Source organism: Pseudophryne corroboree, chromosome 5, assembly GCF_028390025.1.
Source record: "Pseudophryne corroboree isolate aPseCor3 chromosome 5, aPseCor3.hap2, whole genome shotgun sequence".
Taxonomy (NCBI): Eukaryota; Metazoa; Chordata; class Amphibia; order Anura; family Myobatrachidae; genus Pseudophryne; species Pseudophryne corroboree.
This window is the reverse complement of record NC_086448.1, coordinates 163,210,622-163,230,015: the sequence shown is the minus strand read 5'-3', so window position 1 is coordinate 163,230,015 and position 19,394 is coordinate 163,210,622. Positions and strand designations below refer to the sequence as shown.

General features: G+C 45.5%; 1 protein-coding gene across 3 annotated transcripts in view; it reads left to right on the top strand.

Moving 5' to 3' along the window:
- Positions 1-682: 682 nt before the first annotated feature.
- WDR86 (WD repeat domain 86) overlaps positions 683-19,394 on the top strand; it is a 237,680-nt gene continuing 218,968 nt past the window's right edge. Inside the window, exons 1-3 of one of the 3 annotated variants that reach the window (XM_063921844.1) lie at positions 683-1,146; positions 2,506-2,582; positions 12,434-12,742. In XM_063921844.1, coding sequence (XP_063777914.1) covers positions 12,514-12,742 — 229 coding nt within the window. In that variant the 5' untranslated portion in view covers positions 683-1,146; positions 2,506-2,582; positions 12,434-12,513. The other 2 variants (XM_063921845.1, XM_063921846.1) reach the window with 2 other exon arrangements.

Sequence of the window (19,394 nt, the reverse complement as noted above, 5' to 3'; positions counted from 1 at the left end):
TTCGCAAGAGTAGTGCGAATTGTCATTTCTAATTGATTTGTGCAAATCTTTGGTGCGTGCATGAAGGCGAAGTGTGAGAATTTATAGGCAAAGTGTGGGAGTTTAGCACCTTTCACAAACTTGCACCCGATTGAATCCCCTCCATAACCCTGTTAGCGAGTGGGTTATGTTTTGTTAGGGATTGCCATCTACCATTAAAAATTCATGGTTTATGGCTGATGTAGAATAATTTTGCCATCGATGTGGGAGACCCAGATGGATTCCCTCCATTGATGGCAAGGCATAACCAAATTATTATTATTATTTTTTTTTATGAGGTGCCGGGACACAGAGCATAGCTCTGACCCCCAACACCTGCGAAGCCCCGCCCAATGTTCTGAGTCGGTGAAAGAACCATGGGTTGCGGAAACCATTGACGGTCGTCCACTACATAGTTGGCAGCCATCGATAGTTACTTGTCATATTGCTATTGATACACCAAGGGCCATCCCTATGTCTCGTTTATAAATGGGCCCATAAGTCTATTATAAATGAATGTACCTAATAATGTCAGCAACCCGTCATTTTTGTTATTGAATTCAAATTATTATTTTTTTACCTTTGACAAACAAATGTATTAAATCTCAGGATATACAGTACACCACCTTGTGTCTCAGCTCCGGCCATGGTGAGCGGCTGCCCGGCGGCCACTGATAGCGCTACAGGGGGTGGTATCACCGGTGGAGGGGGTATCAGGTTACTAGGGGCTGCCGCTGCAATAGTTACACCGCCTCCCTCTACCCCCCGGAGTAACACGCAGCGGAGAGCCCACTCCGGCTCCCAGTGGTCCTCCGCACACCATACACTTCCCTGTCCCGGTCACATAGCCGTATTGCCCCGGCCGGCGGGACAGCAGCAGCGGGAGATACAGTAACACAGGGGAGCTCCCACTCTTCTCTCCGCCCGCACTGGGCGCTCAGGCTCCGTCCCAGGCAGCAGCTGATTGCAGCATCCAGACCCCGGTTGCCCGGTGCTGCACTGAGGTGTCCCGGCGCCTGTACCTGTGTGAGCCATGCATGGCGCTGGCAGAACGATGTGACCGGCGTCCTCCTCACTGCGCCACCTCCGTAGCACATCGCGCCGCAGCCGGCAGCGAGAGAAGTGACGGTAAATAGCGAAGTCCCATTAGCATCAGCTGTTTCCCGGGGCTGGCTCTTTAATGTCGGCTTTCCACTTCCCACCTTTCATGTCCTTCTGCGTGGTGAGATAGCAGCTTGTTGTGTTATTTATGCTGTATGTGATTTAGGTTATATGTTACATGTTATTTATGCTATAGGATACATTCATGCCATGTTGTTTATGGTATACAGCATGTTCTTTATACAGAAAGAGGCGCTGGTCACACAGGTCAAGTTACATGTTGCTAGAGGTTTATAGCAGCTTCCACACAGATGCTTATTTTATTCATTTCTGCAATTATTTTACTGGTTTCTTTCCGTTTCTGGAGCTAGTTATAACAATACATGATAACACCAAATACAAAAATAAAAGGTGTCAGTACTGCGTGCCTATGAGAACTCCCACAAGAAATACACTGATTATGTGATCTGTAATTTGTGATATATATCAGTTGTGCTATATGAACCCAAGCAGCTGTGTGTTTGTCAGCTTTCTGAGCCAGCGGAGGCAACTCTTTAAAATGACTGGAGGTGTTGTGTATAGAAGAATAGAGATGGATAGCACACACATTGGGGTTGCTCTCGCACCCACAGAGCTGACTATTATGGACGTAACTGCATCATAAGCACCTTTCCGATAGTCTTATGAAGGAATTGCTAATAACACACATCCGCTATATGTCAGGCAGTCGCCCACAGCACTGTATCAGGGCACAGGTCTCGCCCTACTCTTGATCCCTTGTCATTTGCCCACCCTATGACTTACAGGGTTAAAATGAAGTTACTATTTTTGTAGGTTACGTCTGGCAACAGGCATACATTGCGCTTGTATAAGCAATTGAGGCTGTTGTCATATAAAATACTAGAACTTAGCTTAAGCAAATTGAATCATTAGATGTGGAAGCAAATGTCCCGTCGGAGCAATATTATTATTACTACCATGCATTTATATAGGGCCAGCATATTCTGTAGCACATTGTAATGGAGTACAGTATATTAGGATTTGGAGTTTCACAACAATTGGGGAACCTCAGGTTTCCTATCTGTGCATCAGTCTATGGTTTCCTACCCTGTAACTGTCAAATAAGCAGTCCTTCTATAAATATATATTCATCACAGGGAAGCTGCTTTGTATGTGTCTTGGAGAGTTGAGCTGGGAGAAGACTGAGCTGAGTTTCTGAACTGTGCTGACACTGCAGTTTTACTCCTCCCAGCCCCCTGCATAGATAGCATTGTTCTGTTCTGCAATGTGTTACACTCTCTTTCTGTGGCAGACCAGGATAACAGCCAGATAAACTAGACGCTGTTTGTTTCATAATTATTATTATTTTTATTCTTCTTTATCCAGTATCAGCATAACCTGCTGCTCAGTTGGGAACAAAACGTACAAGAAAAACAAGGCTGGTGATTACCAAACAGACAGAGGTAAGAGAATAATGCCACATAATGTATATTGCTCCTGCCAGATTGCAATGGGAAAAGTGCTTAGTGAAGCTATGTGATGAGGGTACAATGCAATGTTGGTTTCTGGGTGAGAGGGTTGTTTAAGGATAGAGGGGTGTTGATAGGTTAAAATAGCCTAGGGAACGAGGTGGTTCGGGAATGTTATCCGCTTTAGTGAAGAGGCGAATCTTCAGGGAACACTTGGAGGCTAAGGGAAAGTCTGAGGTACAAGGGAGGGAATTCCAAATAGTGGCTTTATCTATTCAAAGACATTGAAGCTTCACAGGAAGGTTTACAACGCAGGACATGGCCGGAGGGTACAAGTTTGTTGACAACCAGCGCTATCCTATTCTTTATCGCTGTGAAAAGTGGCAATACAGGAATATGTTTTAGCAAAGAGAAAAATAAACTTTTGCTAAATATATAGATTCACCACATTTTAATATATGTTCTGCAGATTGTTTTTTAAATATATAAAAATGTTAAACTTAATGTTTTTTTTGGCCTCAAATCAGTTAATGTCAGTAACGACTGTAAAATCTAGCCATCCTAAAAATAACCAACCATATGCAATTCACTTGATAACGTATAACCTAAAATATAAGCTTGGTACATAGTGACGTTTTAGGGGGGAATTGAATTGATAGCGATGGTCTATTCCCCTGGCAACTTGCGGCATCGCAGACATCACAGATTGTCTACCACAGCCGGTAGCAGCGTGCAGGAAAATCTGTGATTTTTGTGCATTCACTCACATTGCCTGAAGTGTTGTGGATACAATTTTGCCATCTAATTGCTAATTGCAGGTACTCTTTTGCAGAAAATGGCTTTTATTTATAGTACAATTATAAAACCAGTCTCTGCCCTGGACCTCTGATAAACCTGGCAGGACCTGGAAAATCTTTTGAAACAATTGATGATATTGATGGCTGAAGCAGTGAACGTTTTGTTCTCGTTTGGACTATTTTGTACTTATGCAAAGTGTTGTATGTTTTACTCTTATGTACGGAGGTGTAGAACCCTTGTGCGGCCATTTAAATAATAGATAATAAAATCCTTGAGTGGACTCGTGACTTGTGAGTTTTAGTGTAACTAGAGCATATCTTCTCTCAAGGGGTTTTCTCAAATGTCTGCGCAATCAGTGTTTTGTTATGTTTATGTTAATTGAAGCCAGTGAACCACAAGGTAACATAGAAACATAGAATTTGACGGCAGATAAGAACCACTTGGCCCATCTAGTCTGCCCCTTTTTTTTTTTTTTATCCTTTAGGTAATCGCAACCCTTTTTGAACCTTGATTCTTTGTAAGGATATTCATATGCCTATCCCAAGCATGTTTAAATTGGTCTACAGTCTTAGCCTCTACCACCTCTGATGGGAGGCTATTCCACTTATCCACTACCCTTTCTGTGAAGTAATTTTTCCTTAAATTTCCCCTGAACCCCCCCCCCCCTCCAGTCTCAGTGTATGTCCTCGAGTTCTAATACTTCCTTTGAAGAATGTTTCCCTCCTGAACTTTGTTAAGACCCTTGATATATTTGAAAGTTTCTATCATGTATCCCCTTTCCCTTCTCTGCTCCAAACGATACATATTGAGATTTCTTAGTCTTTCTAGGTATGTTTTGTGATGTAGGCCATGCACCATTTTAGTTGCCTTTCTTTGTACACTCTCTAATGTATTTATATCTTTCTGGAGATATGGTCTCCAGAACTGGACACAGTATTCCAGATGGGGCCGCACCAATGACCTATACAGTGGCATTATCACTTCTTTTTTCCTGCTACTGATTCCTCTCCCTATGCAACCAAGCATCTGACTTGCCTTTCTCATTGCCTTGTTACATTGCTTTCCTGCCTTCAAGTCACTTGAAATAGCGACTCCTAAATCCCTTTCCTCCTCAGTAGTTTCCATTACAGTACCCTTGATACTATATTTAGCCTTTGGGTTTTCTCTAACGTCCTAGTGGATGCTGGGGACTCCGTAAGGACCATGGGGAATAGACGGGCTCCGCAGGAGACAGGGCACTTTAAGAAAGAATTAGGATACTGGTGTGCACTGGCTCCTCCCTCTATGTCCCTCCTCCAGACCTCAGTTTGAATCTGTGCCCGGACGAGCTGGGTGCACCTTAGTGAGCTCTCCTGAGCTTGCTAGGAAAGAAAGTATTTTGTTAGGATTTTTTATTTTAATAGAGATCTGCTGGCAACAGACTCTCTGCTACGTGGGACTGAGGGGAGAGAAGCAGCCCTACTCACTAGAAGATAGGTCCTGCTTCTTAGGCTACTGGACACCATTAGCTCCAGAGGGATCGTACACAGGAACTGACCCTGGTCGTCCAATCCCGGAGCCGCGCCGCCGTCCCCCTCGCAGAGCCAGAAGACCGAAGCCGGCGTCAGAAGCAAGAAGACTTCGAAATCGGCGGCAGAAGACTCCAGTCTTCATATGAGGTAGCGCACAGCACTGCAGCTGTGCGCCATTGCTCCCACACTAAACCCACACACTCCGGTCACTGCAGGGCGCAGGGGGGGGGCGCCCTGGGCAGCAATTAGGTACCTCTTGGCAAAAGCAGCATATATACAGTTGGGCACTGTATATATGCATGAGCCCCTGCCATTATTTTTACACAAAACGCGGGACAGAAGCCCGCCGCTGAGGGGGCGGGGCTTCTTCCTCAGCACTCACCAGCGCCATTTTCTCTCCACAGCTCCGCTGAGAGGAAGCTCCCCAGGCTCTCCCCTGCAGAATCACGGTAGAAAGAGGGTAAAAAGAGAGGGGGGGGCACATAAATTTGGCGCAAAAACAGTATACACAGCAGCTACTGGGTTAACACTAAGTTACTGTGTGACTCCTGGGTAATATAGTGCTGGGGTGTGTGCTGGCATACTCTCTCTCTGTCTCTCCAAAAGGCCTTGTGGGGGAACTGTCTTCAAATAGAGCATCCCCTGTGTGTGTGGTGTGTCGGTACGCTTGTGTCGGCATGTTTGATGAGGAAGGCTATGTGGAAACAGAGCGGGTTCAAATGAATGTGGGGTCGCCGCCGACACCCGATTGGATGGATATGTGGAAGGTTTTAAATGATAATGTTAATTCCTTGCATAAAAGGTTGGATAAAGCTGAAGCCTTGGGACAGTCAGGGTCTCAACCCATGCCTGATCCTACAGCGCAGAGGCCGTCGGGGTCTCAGAAGCGCCCGCTATCCCAAGTTGTTGACACAGATATCGACACGGATTCCGACTCCAGTGTCGATGGCGATGATGCAAAGTTGCAGCCTAAAATGGCTAAAGCCATCCGCTACATGATTATAGCAATGAAAGATGTGTTACACATCACAGAGGAAACCCCAGTCCCTGACAAGAGGGTTTATATGTATGGGGAAAAAAGGCAAGAGGTAACCTTTCCCCCTTCACATGAGTTAAATGAGTTATGTGAAAAGGCTTGGGAATCTCTAGATAGAAAACTGCAGATTTCCAAACGGATGCTTATGGCGTATCCTTTCCCGCCAACGGACAGGTTACGCTGGGAATCCTCCCCTAGGGTAGACAAAGCTTTAACACGCTTATCCAAGAGGGTAGCCCTGCCGTCACAGGATACGGCCACCCTAAAAGATGCTGCGGATAGAAAGCAGGAGGGTATCCTGAAGTCCATTTATACACATTCAGGTACCCTACTAAGGCCGGCGATTGCGTCGGCCTGGATGTGTAGTGCTGTAGCAGCATGGACAGATACCTTATCTGAGGAACTTGATACCTTGGACAAGGATACTATAGTACTGACCCTGGGGCATATAAAAGACGCTGTCCTATATATGAGAGATGCCCAAAGAGACATTAGCCTACTGGGCTCTAGAATAAATGCAATGTCGATTTCCGCCAGAAGGGTCCTGTGGACTCGGCAATGGACAGGCGATGCCAACTCAAAAAGGCACATGGAGGTTTTACCTTACAAGGGTGAGGAGTTGTTTGGGGACGGTCTCTCGGACCTGGTCTCCACAGCTACGGCTGGAAAGTCAATTTTTTTGCCATATATTCCCTCACAACCTAAGAAAGCGCCGTATTACCAAATGCAGTCCTTTCGATCACATAGAGGCAAGAAAGTCAGAGGTGCGTCCTTTCTTGCCAGAGGCAGGGGTAGAGGAAAGAAGCTGCACAATACAGCTAGTTCCCAGGAACAGAAGTCCTCCCCGGCTTCCTCTAAATCCGCCGCATGACGCTGGGGCTCCACAGGCGGAGCCAGGCCTGGTGGGGGCGCGTCTCCGAAATTTCAGCCACAAGTGGGTTCACTCACAGGTGGATCCCTGGGCTATAGAGATTGTGTCTCAGGGATACTAGCTGGAATTCGAAGTGATGCCCCCTCACCGGTACCTCAAATCGGCCCTGCCAGCTTCCCCCATAGAGAGGGAAATAGTGTTAGCAGCAATTCACAAATTGTATCTCCAGCAGGTGGTGGTAAAGGTTCCCCTCCTTCAACAGGGAAGGGGTTACTATTCGACAATGTTTGTGGTACCGAAACCGGACGGTTCGGTCAGACCCATATTGAATTTAAAATCCCTGAACATATACCTGAAAAGGTTCAAGTTCAAGATGGAATTGCTCAGAGCGGTCATCGCAAGTCTGGAGGAAGGGGATTTTATGGTGTCTCTGGACATAAAGCATGCTTACCTTCATGTCCCCAGTTATCCACCTCATCAGGAGTACCTCAGATTTGTGGTACAGGATTGTCATTACCAATTCCAGACGTTGCCGTTTGGTCTGTCCACGGCACCGAGAATATTTACCAAGGTAATGGCAGAAATGATGGTGCTCCTGCGAAAGCAGGGAGTCACAATGATCCCATACTTGGACGATCTCCTCATAAGGGCGAGGTCCAGAGAGCAGTTGTTGATCAGCGTAGCACGCTCTCGGGAAGTGTTACAACAGCACGGCTGGATTCTGAATATTCCAAAGTCGCAGCTGATTCCTACGACGCGTCTGCCCTTCCTGGGCATGATTCTGGACACAGACCAGAAGAGGGTTTTTCTCCCGACGGAGCAGGCTCAGGAACTCATGACACTGGTCAGAGACCTCTTAAAACCAAAACAGGTGTCGGTGCATCACTGCACGCGAGTCCTGGGAAAGATGGTGGCGTCATACGAGGCCATTCCCTTCGGTAGGTTCCATGCGAGGACCTTTCAATGGGATCTGTTGGACAAGTGGTCCGGATCGCATCTACAGATGCATCGGCTGATCACCCTATCCCCCAGGGCCAGGGTGTCTCTTCTGTGGTGGCTGCAGAGTGCTCACCTTCTCGAGGGCCGCAGATTCGGCATTCAGGACTGGGTCCTGGTGACCACGAATGCAAGCCTCCGAGGGTGGGGGGCAGTCACACAGGGAAGAAATTTCCAGGGTCTGTGGTCAAGTCAGGAGACTTGCCTTCACATCAATATCCTGGAACTAAGGGCCATATACAACGCCCTAAGTCAAGCGGAGACCCTGCTTCGCAACCAATCGGTGCTGATTCAATCAGACAACATCACCGCAGTGGCTCATGTAAACCGCCAAGGCGGCACAAGGAGCAGGGTGGCGATGGCGGAAGCCACCAGAATTCTTCGATGGGCGGAGAATCACGTACGAGCACTGTCAGCAGTGTTCATTCCGGGAGTGGACAACTGGGAAGCAGACTTCCTCAGCAGACACGACCTCCACCCGGGAGAGTGGGGACTTCATCAAGATTGCAAGGCGATGGGAACTGCCACAGGTGGACATGATGGCATCCCGCCTCAACAAAAAGCTACAGAGGTATTGCGCCAGGTCAAGAGACCCTCAGGCGATAGCTGTAGACGCACTAGTGACACCGTGGGTGTTCCAGTCGGTTTATGTGTTTCCTCCTCTTCCTCTCATACCCAAGGTGCTGAGGATCATAAGAAAAAGAGGAGTGAGAACAATACTCATTGTTCCGGATTGGCCAAGAAGGACTTGGTATCCAGAGCTACAAGAAATGCTCACAGAGGACCCATGGCCTCTACCTCTAAGACAGGATCTGTTACAACAGGGGCCCTGTCTGTTCCAAGACTTAACGCGGCTGCGTTTGACGGCATGGCGGTTAAACGCCGGATCCTAGCAGAAAAAGGCATTCCGGATGAGGTTATTCCTACGCTGATAAAGGCTAGGAAGGACGTGACGGCTAAACATTATCACCGTATATGGCGAAAATATGTTGCTTGGTGTGAGGCTAGGAATGCCCCTACAGAGGAATTCCAGCTGGGCTGTTTCCTTCACTTCCTACAGTCGGGAGTGACTTTGGGCCTAAAATTTCCTTCACTTCCTACAGTCGGGAGTGACTTTGGGCCTAAAATTGGGGTCCATTAAGGTCCAGATTTCGGCCCTATCCATTTTCTTTCAAAAAGAACTGGCTTCTCTTCCTGAAGTTCAGATGTTTGTAAAGGGAGTGCTGCGTATTCAGCCCCCCGTTTGTGCCTCCAGTGGCACCTTGGGATCTTAACGTGGTGTTGAGTTTCCTGAAATCACACTGGTTTGAGCCACTTAAAACCATGGAATTAAAATATCTCACGTGGAAGGTGGTCATGCTATTAGCCTTGGCTTCGGCTAGGCGTGAGTCAGAATTGGCGGCTTTGTCGCATAAAAGCCCCTATCTGGTTTTCCATATGGACAGGGCAGAATTGCGGACTCGTCCGCAGTTTCTGCCAAAGGTGGTGTCATCTTTTCATATGAACCAACCTATTGTGGTGCCCGTGGCTACTCGTGACTTGGAGGATTCCGAGTTACTGGATGTAGTCAGGGCTTTGAAGATTTATGTGGCCAGAACGGCTAGAGTCAGGAAAACTGAGTCGCTGTTTATCCTGTATGCATCCAACAAGCTGGGTGCTCCTGCTTCAAAGCAAACTATTGCTCGCTGGATCTGTAACACGATTCAGCAGGCTCATTCTGCGGCTGGATTGCCACTTCCAAAATCAGTAAAAGCCCACTCCACAAGGAAGGTGGGCTCTTCTTGGGCGGCTGCCCGAGGGGTCTCGGCATTACAGCTTTGCCGAGCGGCTACTTGGTCGGGTTCAAACACTTTTGCAAAGTTCTACAAGTTTGATACCCTGGCTGAGGAGGACCTTGTGTTTGCTCATTCGGTGCTGCAGAGTCATCCGCACTCTCCCGCCCGTTTGGGAGCTTTGGTATAATCCCCATGGTCCTTACGGAGTCCCCAGCATCCACTAGGTCGTTAGAGAAAATAAGATTTTACTTACCGGTAAATCTATTTCTCGTAGTCCGTAGTGGATGCTGGGCGCCCGTCCCAAGTGCGGACTTCTTCTGCAATACTTATATATAGTTATTGCTTACATAAGGGTTATGTTATGGTTGCATCAGGGTTATCTGATGCTCTGTTGTTGTTCATACTGTTAACTGGGTAAGTTTATCATGAGTTATACGGTGTGATTGGTGTGGCTGGTATGAGTCTTACCCTGGATTCCAAAATCCTTTCCTTGTACTGTCAGCTCTTCCGGGCACAGTTTCCTTAACTGAGGTCTGGAGGAGGGACATAGAGGGAGGAGCCAGTGCACACCAGTATCCTAATTCTTTCTAGGAGTGCCCTGTCTCCTGCGGAGCCCGTCTATTCCCCATGGTCCTTACGGAGTCCCCAGCATCCACTACGGACTACGAGAAATAGATTTACCGGTAAGTAAAATCTTATTTTCTCCTTTCACTTATATACTTAAAAAAAGTTTTGCCCCCTTTATCTACTGACTTGGCCATTTTCTCCTCAGCTTCTGCCTTTGCATGTCTTATCACTTTCTTAGCATCCTTCCGTCTGTTTATATTTGCTAAAAGCCATCTTTTTTGCCTTTACACCAGTTGATACTTCTTTTGTGAACCACACTGGTTTCCTTTTCCTGTTGCTTTTCCTAACCCTTTTGATACAAAGGTCTGTTGCACTTAGTATTGCACTTTTCAGTTTTTCCCATCTCTCCTGCACTCCTTCCAAGTTCCTCCAGTCTGCCAATGACTCACTTAAACATCTCCCCATTTTTGCAAAGTCAGCATTTCTAAAATCCAACACCTTTGTTTTTGTGTGACAGGAGTTGGATCCTGTCTTTATACTAAACCATACTGCTTGATGATCACTGGATCCCAGGTGCTCACCCACGTGTGTCGGATATCCTATCACCATTTGTAAGAATTAAATCTAATATTGAGTCTTTGCGAGTGGGCTCCCTCACCAATTGCTTGAGAGATGCTCCCTGTAAGGAATGTAGAAATTTGCCACTTGTAGCTGAACTAGCAAAAAATCCCTCCCAGTTTACATCCGGTAAATTAAAGTCTCCCATGATTATGACTTCTCCCTTTAAAGCAATTTTAGTGATGTCCAACAATAGGTTCCTGTCCAAATCCTGCCCCTGGCCTGGTGGTCTATAGATCACCCCAATGCGAATAATGTCCTTCTCTGCAGTTTCTATGGTGACCCAAAGGGCCTCAGTTTTGTCTTCAATATTTTGTATTAAAGTAGCATTTATGCTTTTTTTCACATACATTGCTACCCCTCCTCCCATTCTTCCTATTCTATCCTTCCTAAATAAATTGTATCCTGGTATAACTACGTCCCAGTCATGATTCTCATTGCACCATGACTCTGTAATTGCCACAAAATCCAGGTTATCTCTTCTCATTATTGCAAATAGCTCTGGAATTTTGTCTCCTAAGCTCCTAGAATTTGCAAACATAGCTTTAGGATTTTTTTCTGTGCATTTGTTATTAGTAGCCATGTCCAGACAGTACAAAATAAATGACAAGTTTAAAGTTGAAATTATCTGTATGGGGATGTTTGCTCAGTGTTTTTTTTTTTTACTAATCAGGAATCACACTGTCCTGTACACCACGACTACACCTCAGTAAATGTAAAGATATAGTACCCTGACAACAATGGGCAAATGATTAAAGGAAGTAAACACCAGAGAGCATGCAATAATAAACTGTTTCACTGTGCAACTTCCCCACACATGCAATGTCAATTACAAGGCAATCATTACACATATACATACATTAGAAGTTGCAAAGAAGTAAATTTGTAGTTGTTGTTGGTGCTTGTTGTTTTCGTACAGTTTTCGTACAGTTTAAGTACAGGCTAAGTACAACCACTTATATTTCTCCACTTTGAATTCAACACTATCTGTGTCAGCCTGGGTTGTCAGCCGTGTATCCCTTAATATGTAGACCAAATACCAAGTGTTTGCATTTCCCCTGATTAAGGCCACACCTCACTACCCATCACCCACAGAGGGTCAGTGAGGAGAGCAATAAAATTAAAACAAACAAATGCTGAGGGGGACCGATACCATCACATAAGTACAAAACAATAACAGATCACACTACTTTTTTTTTTTTACAAATATTACAATTACCTAATAATGCTGTTATATTAACTAAGCCCAATGCAACAGTGTCTGCTGGGAGCAGTAGTTCGAACTAATTACCTGTAGATGAGAAGATGAAAATGAAGATAGACGTTAGATCACAGCCTTTGCAGGGGTTGAATACGATTGATAAGAAGTACAGGCTAAGTACAACCACTTATATTTCTCCACTTTGAATTCTACACTATCTGTGTCAGCCTGGCTTGTCAGCCGTGTATCCCTTAATAGGTACATTATAGATTTTGTGGGTTAGTAAATGGAAACACGGTACCTTGTTGAAATGAATTGATCAACCGATGAAAAAGCTTAAGGATATTAAAGATAGTGATGGTAGAAGCTCTATTTTGAATAAGAAAACGTTTCGTGCAGACCTGATTATTAGAAAGTCTTTGTGATTCTACTTGAAATCCTGTCTGTTTACTTTATTGTGTAACCGTTTCAGGTGTCTTTGAAACATTACTCATAATGTAGAATATCCAGTGTTCAACATTCGCATCTTTCCGCACCTGTGTGCTAAACCCCATGAGTCCACCTCCGCCTGCCACTGCCCATGCTGGGCTCCAGAGAATGGGGAGCGGTAGCTCCACTTGTGGCACAACCAACTCTCTGATCAAAGTCTGCAGAGATCACAAGGGGGGAATCAATTGGCTTAGTTTGAGCCCAGATGGGTGCCACCTCCTGACTGCCAGTGAGGACTGCACTGCACGCTTGTGGAGAACATCTGATAACCAGTGCTGCAGGTTGCTGCAAGGTAAGTGGGCATTACCTCTCTGCTTATTCATAGGCAACTATTTTGTGTATTTGAACATGTAACAGCTTACATACTCTCCGGTTTCACCCTAGGGTAGGCATAAGAAACTAAACTGATATGAAGGTGAAAATTGTAATTATAAAATGTTGGTTCTTTACTTTCTTCAACTTAACTATTAGTTAAATTATGTTATTACAATTTTTTGATCACTCAAATGCAAATTAGTTCAATATCAGACAAAAACTGGCATGTACTTGTATACATTTCAAAACAAGTTTACTGTAACTAGGACACCATACATACAGCAGCTTCAGCTGCAGAACAAGATAATGTAGCCTAAGCTTAAAAGCAACTAATACTAATTCAAAGCAATTAGCACACTTGTAGTTTCCAGTTGTGATGAATAAAAGTCTTATAGGGATAAAGCTGTACTTCATGCGAGAAATTGTTATGGGGCAATATATCAATGAGTTACAGCAGAGGCCAAGGGTATTAATCCAAGACTATTATATTTATCGGAACCATTTTATAAGGGAATGTGCGGAGTACAGACACAACACAGCAGTTTACACTGTAAGCTTACGTTAAATATCCTCTGATAAACTTGAAATTGATTGAAGAAAACTAAATTGAACTGCATCCTATCAGGCTTGCCTACTCTCCCGCATTCAGCGGGAGGCTCCCAAATTTTTAAATGAGCCTCCCGCTGCCCCGCATGGGAGGTGGGGGTGGAGGGGGGGGGGGGGGGGGGCACCAATCCTTTTTCTGGCACAGGGTACCAAAATGGCTTTGTGTTTAGTGTAATGGAACATGGTGCTGTGTGTACTGGGTGTAATGTGGGGGGACTGTGTATTATGTAATATGGTATTGGGTGCAATATGGGGGAGGGGGTCTGTGTATAATGTAATGTATTATGATGCTGTGTGTACTGGGTGTAATATATAGGTGTATATGGATCCAGTATGATATGCTTGTAGACGGGATGCATTGCTCGCCATGCTTCAGGCCCAGTGGCTTGCTTTGCTCGCCACAGGTTCTATGGGTTGGATCCATGCACCAACCGAGTAGGAATACCGAGCGGGTGTCAAGCTTCCATCAGTCAGTAAAATGCCAGCTGTCGGGATTCCGGGGTTGGTCTCCTGAACGTCAGGATCCCGACAGCTGGCATTTTACTACATTCTATCTATCTATCTATCTATCTATCTATCTATCTATCTATCTATCTATCTATCTATCTATCTATCTATCTATCATCACCCGATTTTGAAGACCTGGGACTCCAGTTTCTAAAGTGGGTGGGTCCCCGGGGACGCGCTTCTCATCAGCCAATCCATAAGGGGGATTTGCATGATTGATTGATGCTGGCCCTGGCTGAATGATATAAAGAGGAGGTGGAGCCTTTCCCCTCCTCTTTGGCGCCTCTCCTGTGCATGGTGCTGCTCGTGGCAGGTCAGTGGAGCGGGTGGTGGCTAGGCTAACAGGGGGGTTGCTACAGCGTCTGGGAGGTGCTGGCGATTTGGCCGAGTGCAGGGATTGGCGTCCGTGATCGAGCAGGTGAAGCTGGGCTTATTGAGAAGGGCTTCCTGCAGTTTCCACTGCACATTTTCCATTATTGTCCTTGTGCATAATGTGCTCTGCCTGGCGCAATGTGTATAATGTGCTCTACCGGATGCAATGTGTAGAACGTGCTCTACCGGGTGCAATGTGTAGAACGTGCTCTACCTGGGGCAGTGTGTAGAACGTGCACTACCTGGTGCAATGTGTAGAACGTGCTCTACCTGGTGCAATGTGTAGAACGTGCTCTACCTGGTGCACTGTGTAGAACGTGCTCTACCTTTTGTGCAATGGGGGTAATTCCAAGTTGATCGCAGCAGGAAATTTTTTAGCAGTTGGCCAAAACCATGTGCACTGCATGGGAGGCAGATATAACATGTGCAGAGAGAGATAGATTTGGGTGGGTTATTTTGTTTCTGTGCAGGGTAAATACTGGCTGCTTTATTTTGACAGTGCAATTTAGATTGCAGATTGAACACACCACACCCAAATCTAACTCTCTCTGCACATGTTATATCTGCCTCCCCTGCAGTGCACATGGTTTTGCCCAACTGCTAAAAAAATTCCTGCTGCGATCAACTTGGAATTACCCTCCATGTGTAGAACGTGCTCTACCTTTTGTGCAATGTGTAGAACGTGCTCTATTTGCCTTTGGCACGCACTGTCCATGCTTTAAATTATGAGAGGGGAGCACAAATTCATTTTCTGCCGAAGGGCACCAAAATGTCTAGTTACAGCTCTGGTGCAGAGTGTGCTGTATGCTACACAGCCCAGCAGCATTACCACCCCCTCTCCCCCTTGCAACACTTTTGTAGTGTCCAAATCATTAATAAGATTAATAAGAACTTTCATTCCAATGGGAAAAGAACAGGTAGGACCCCAATTTTTAAAAGTGATCACTATCTATCTATCAACCACGCACTCGCACACAAGTGTATATATTGGGGGTTTTCTATTTGTCCGTCTCTTCTCACAAATGTGCAGTACACAGAAACTTAATATATAGTGCACCTATTTTTACTCTAATGTACCTATTTTATTACTTTTTTTTTTTTTTTTTTGCTTTTAGCACTGTAGTTTTCATCTGCCAGGGACACACCCCTGATTGGCAATAAATACCTCCATAGGTGGACATAGACCAGCCCTTTGGGCGGAGCATGACAGCCCCACCCCAGAAGGTGCAGCGTATTTTGCTGCCACCTGGAATCTCCCTGAAACTAGTTGTCAAAAGTAGGCAAGTACGCATCCTATTCACAGACAATATATGCAGGGCTTGATTCTGAGGAGAGAGTAAAGGGCTATACAAATCTGGCACCGGCGATAGCGACGTGCGGGACCCCACATCACTGTCGCCGGCACTCCTACACACGGAGCAATGTGATCTTCATTTCTAAGCAATCTAGTCAGATTGCTTAGAAATTAAGTAAACATTGCTCCGTGTGTACCCCCCCTAAAGCAAATAAGAGTAGGATTTACCATCGACTATTAGAAACTATGGCCAATGGAAGCTAGTTTTACCATCGATGGCAGAGACCCAAATGTTCCCCACCATTGATGGTAGCCGTGGTCCCGATGTGTGTGTGTGTGTGTGTGTGTGTGTTTTTTTTTTTTTTTTATGCTTATTGAGTACTGCTGCATAGATATGCTGGATGCTGGCTGTGGACACAGTGAGGGCACTGCTCTGTGTGGCGTTATAGTACAGATGTTCAGCCCGGCATGCAGGGCTGCGAAAAACCATGGCTCTCTGACGCTTGTCCAACTACATTTCCCATGAGCCTCCGTCATAGAGGAGGGAGTGTGATGGTGTCTTCCAGGAAGTAGAGGACTGGGCAGCAATTGGTCTCCTACGCGGCCAGCGGTGTACTAGGAGAGCAGGAGCCTGGCAAGCAGCTGCGGAGTCCTCTGAGCTCCGACTCCTCCTGAGTCTGATGGAGCAGCTGCAGCAAGTCTAGCCCAGTAGCAGGCAGTGGAGTAAGACATATCTTTTGCGCATGTGTGAAACATCGATGGTAAGAACCATTGATGGTACTTTATAGCATAGTTGTAAATCATCGATGGTTCTTGTCATGTTTTCCATCAATGGCAATCATCGATGGAAAACATACTGATGGTCATCCCTAAAAAAAGCAAATAACTGTGCAACTTGACAAACCATGAGCAATTCAAGGGGTGCAAATACATACGGACCTTTTGCATGAAGCGCTGCTGGACAGCTTTATTTTTACACTGCAATTTAGCATTTATCTGGGACACATCCCTCCCGATTCTAAATCTCTCTGCACATTGTAAATCTGACCCATCTGCAATGTAACACTGTTTTGCCAAGGTGCAACTTTTCCTTCTTTTTTTTTTTTGCTTTGCTTCCAAATCTGAGTCAGCCCCATGGTGTTATGTCAACAGCATGGCATGTCATACATACCTAGTAACATAGTTAATGAAGGTGAAAAGAGGCAAAATGCCCATCGGGTTAAACCTGTATTCTGTATTAAGCTGTGCACATTATAATGTACCTGCTGAAGTAATGGTTTAGTACCAAGTAACAACTATAATTCGTATCACTCCCAAATATTTAATGTCAATTTATTAAATGCTATAGCCTTGGATACCTTTTTTAGTTAGAAATGTGTCCAATCCATTTTTAAATGCATTTACAGAGTCCGCCATTATCACCTTCTCCGGCAGGAAGTTCCAAATCTTTATTGCCCTAACTGTGAAGAACCCTTTCCTACATTGTGTATGGAATTTTCTCTCCTCTAGCCTCAGCGAGTGCCCACGTGTTCTTTTAATAAACAAATCCCCTGCTAACTCCTTGTAATGACCCTTTACATATTTGAAGATATTAATAATGTCTCCTCTTAGACGCCTCTTTTCTAGTGTATAACAGGGTTAGAGGCACTGGAGTACGAGGAAAGACTAACATACTGTAGTAAGTCTTTCCTCGTACTCCAGTGCCTCTAACCCTTAAATCAATTTAGTAGCTCGCCTTTGAACTCTTTCGAGTACCCCAATATCTTTTTATAATGTGGTGCCCAAAATTGAACACAATATTCCAGGTGCGGACTTACCAGAGATTTGTACAGCAGGAGGAATACATCCTTGGCCCTCATTCCGAGTTGATCGGTCGCAAGGCGAATTTAGCAGAGTTACACACGCTAAGCCGCCGCCTACTGGGAGTGAATCTTAGCTTCTTAAAATTGCGACCGATGTATTCGCAATATTGCGATTACTAACTACTTAGCAGTTTCAGAGTAGCTCCAGACTTACTCTGCCTGTGCGATCAGTTCAGTGCTTGTCGTTCCTGGTTGACGTCACAAACACACCCAGCGTTCGCCCAGGCACTCCCACCGTTTCTCCGGCCACTCCTGCGTTTTTTCCGGAAACGGTAGCGTTTTCAGCCACACGCCCCTGAAACGCCGTGTTTCCGCCCAGTAACACCCATTTCCTGTCAATCACATTACGATCGCCGGAGCGAAGAAAAAGCCGTGAGTAAAAATACTTTCTTCATAGTAAAGTTACTTGGCGCAGTCGCAGTGCGAACTTTGCGCATGCGTACTAAGCGGATTTTCACTGCGATGCGATGAAAAAGAACGAGCGAACAACTCGGAATGAGGGCCCTTGTCCCTTGTCTCAATACCCCGTTTTATGCACGCAAGCACCTTACTAGCCTTCTTTGCTGCATTTTGACATTGTGTACTGTTATTAAACCTATTATCTGTGAGCACCCCCAAATCTTTTTCCACTACTGTTTCCCTTATATTTTCCACATTTAATGTGTAGGATGCAAGTTTGTTTTTTATCCAAAAATGCATAACTTTGCATTTTTGTATATTGAACCTAATTCTCCATTTAGACGCCCAGGTTCCAAGTTTAAATAAATCATTCTGTAGAGACTCCACATCGATTTCCGAATTACAAATAGTAGAAATAGTATTTCCTAGGCCAATCTCCCTTAATTGGATGATCAGTCTCCTGTGACGCACTGTATCGAAGGCTTTTGCAAAATCTAAATAGACCACATTTACTGCTTTTCCCTGGTCAAGACTAACGCTCACTTTCTCGTAGAAGCTAATTAAGTTAGTTTGACATGTTCTGTCCTTCACAAACCCATGCTGACTCTTGCTAATAATCTTAATAGTCTGCAGATAATCCTCTATGCTATCCCGCAAAATTCCTTCCATATTTTACCCACTATAGAGTAGTGATGTGCACCGGACATTTTTCGGGTTTTGTGTTTTGGTTTTGGATTCGGTTCCGTGGCCGTGTTTTGGATTCGGACGCGTTTTGGCAAAACCTCCCTGAAAATTTTTTGTCGGATTCGGGTGTGTTTTGGATTCGTTTTTTTTTTACAAAAAACCCTCAAAAACAGCTTAAATCATAGAATTTGGGGGTCATTTTGATCCCATAGTATTATTAACCTCAATAACCATAATTTACACTCATTTTCAGTCTATTCTGAACACCTCACACCTCACAATATTTTCTCTATCGTCCTAGTGGATGCTGGGGTTCCTGAAAGGACCATGGGGAATAGCGGCTCCGCAGGAGACAGGGCACAAAAAGTAAAGCTTTAGGATCAGGTGGTGTGCACTGGCTCCTCCCCCTATGACCCTCCTCCAAGCCAGTTAGATTTTTGTGCCCGGCCGAGAAGGGTGCAATCTAGGTGGCTCTCCTAAAGAGCTGCTTAGGAAAGTTTAGCTTAGGTTTTTTATTTTACAGTGAGTCCTGCTGGCAACAGGATCACTGCAACGAGGGACTTAGGGGAGAAGAAGTGAACTCACCTGCGTGCAGGATGGATTGGCTTCTTGGCTACTGGACATCAGCTCCAGAGGGACGATCACAGGTACAGCCTGGATGGTCACCGGAGCCTTGCCGCCGGCCCCCTTGCAGATGCTGAAGTAAGAAGAGGTCCAGAATCGGCGGCAGAAGACTCCTCAGTCTTCTAAAGGTAGCGCACAGCACTGCAGCTGTGCGCCATTTTCCTCTCAGCACACTTCACACGGCAGTCACTGAGGGTGCAGGGCGCTGGGAGGGGGGCGCCCTGGGAGGCAAATGAATACCTATTTTGGCTAAAAATACCTCACATATAGCCTCCGGAGGC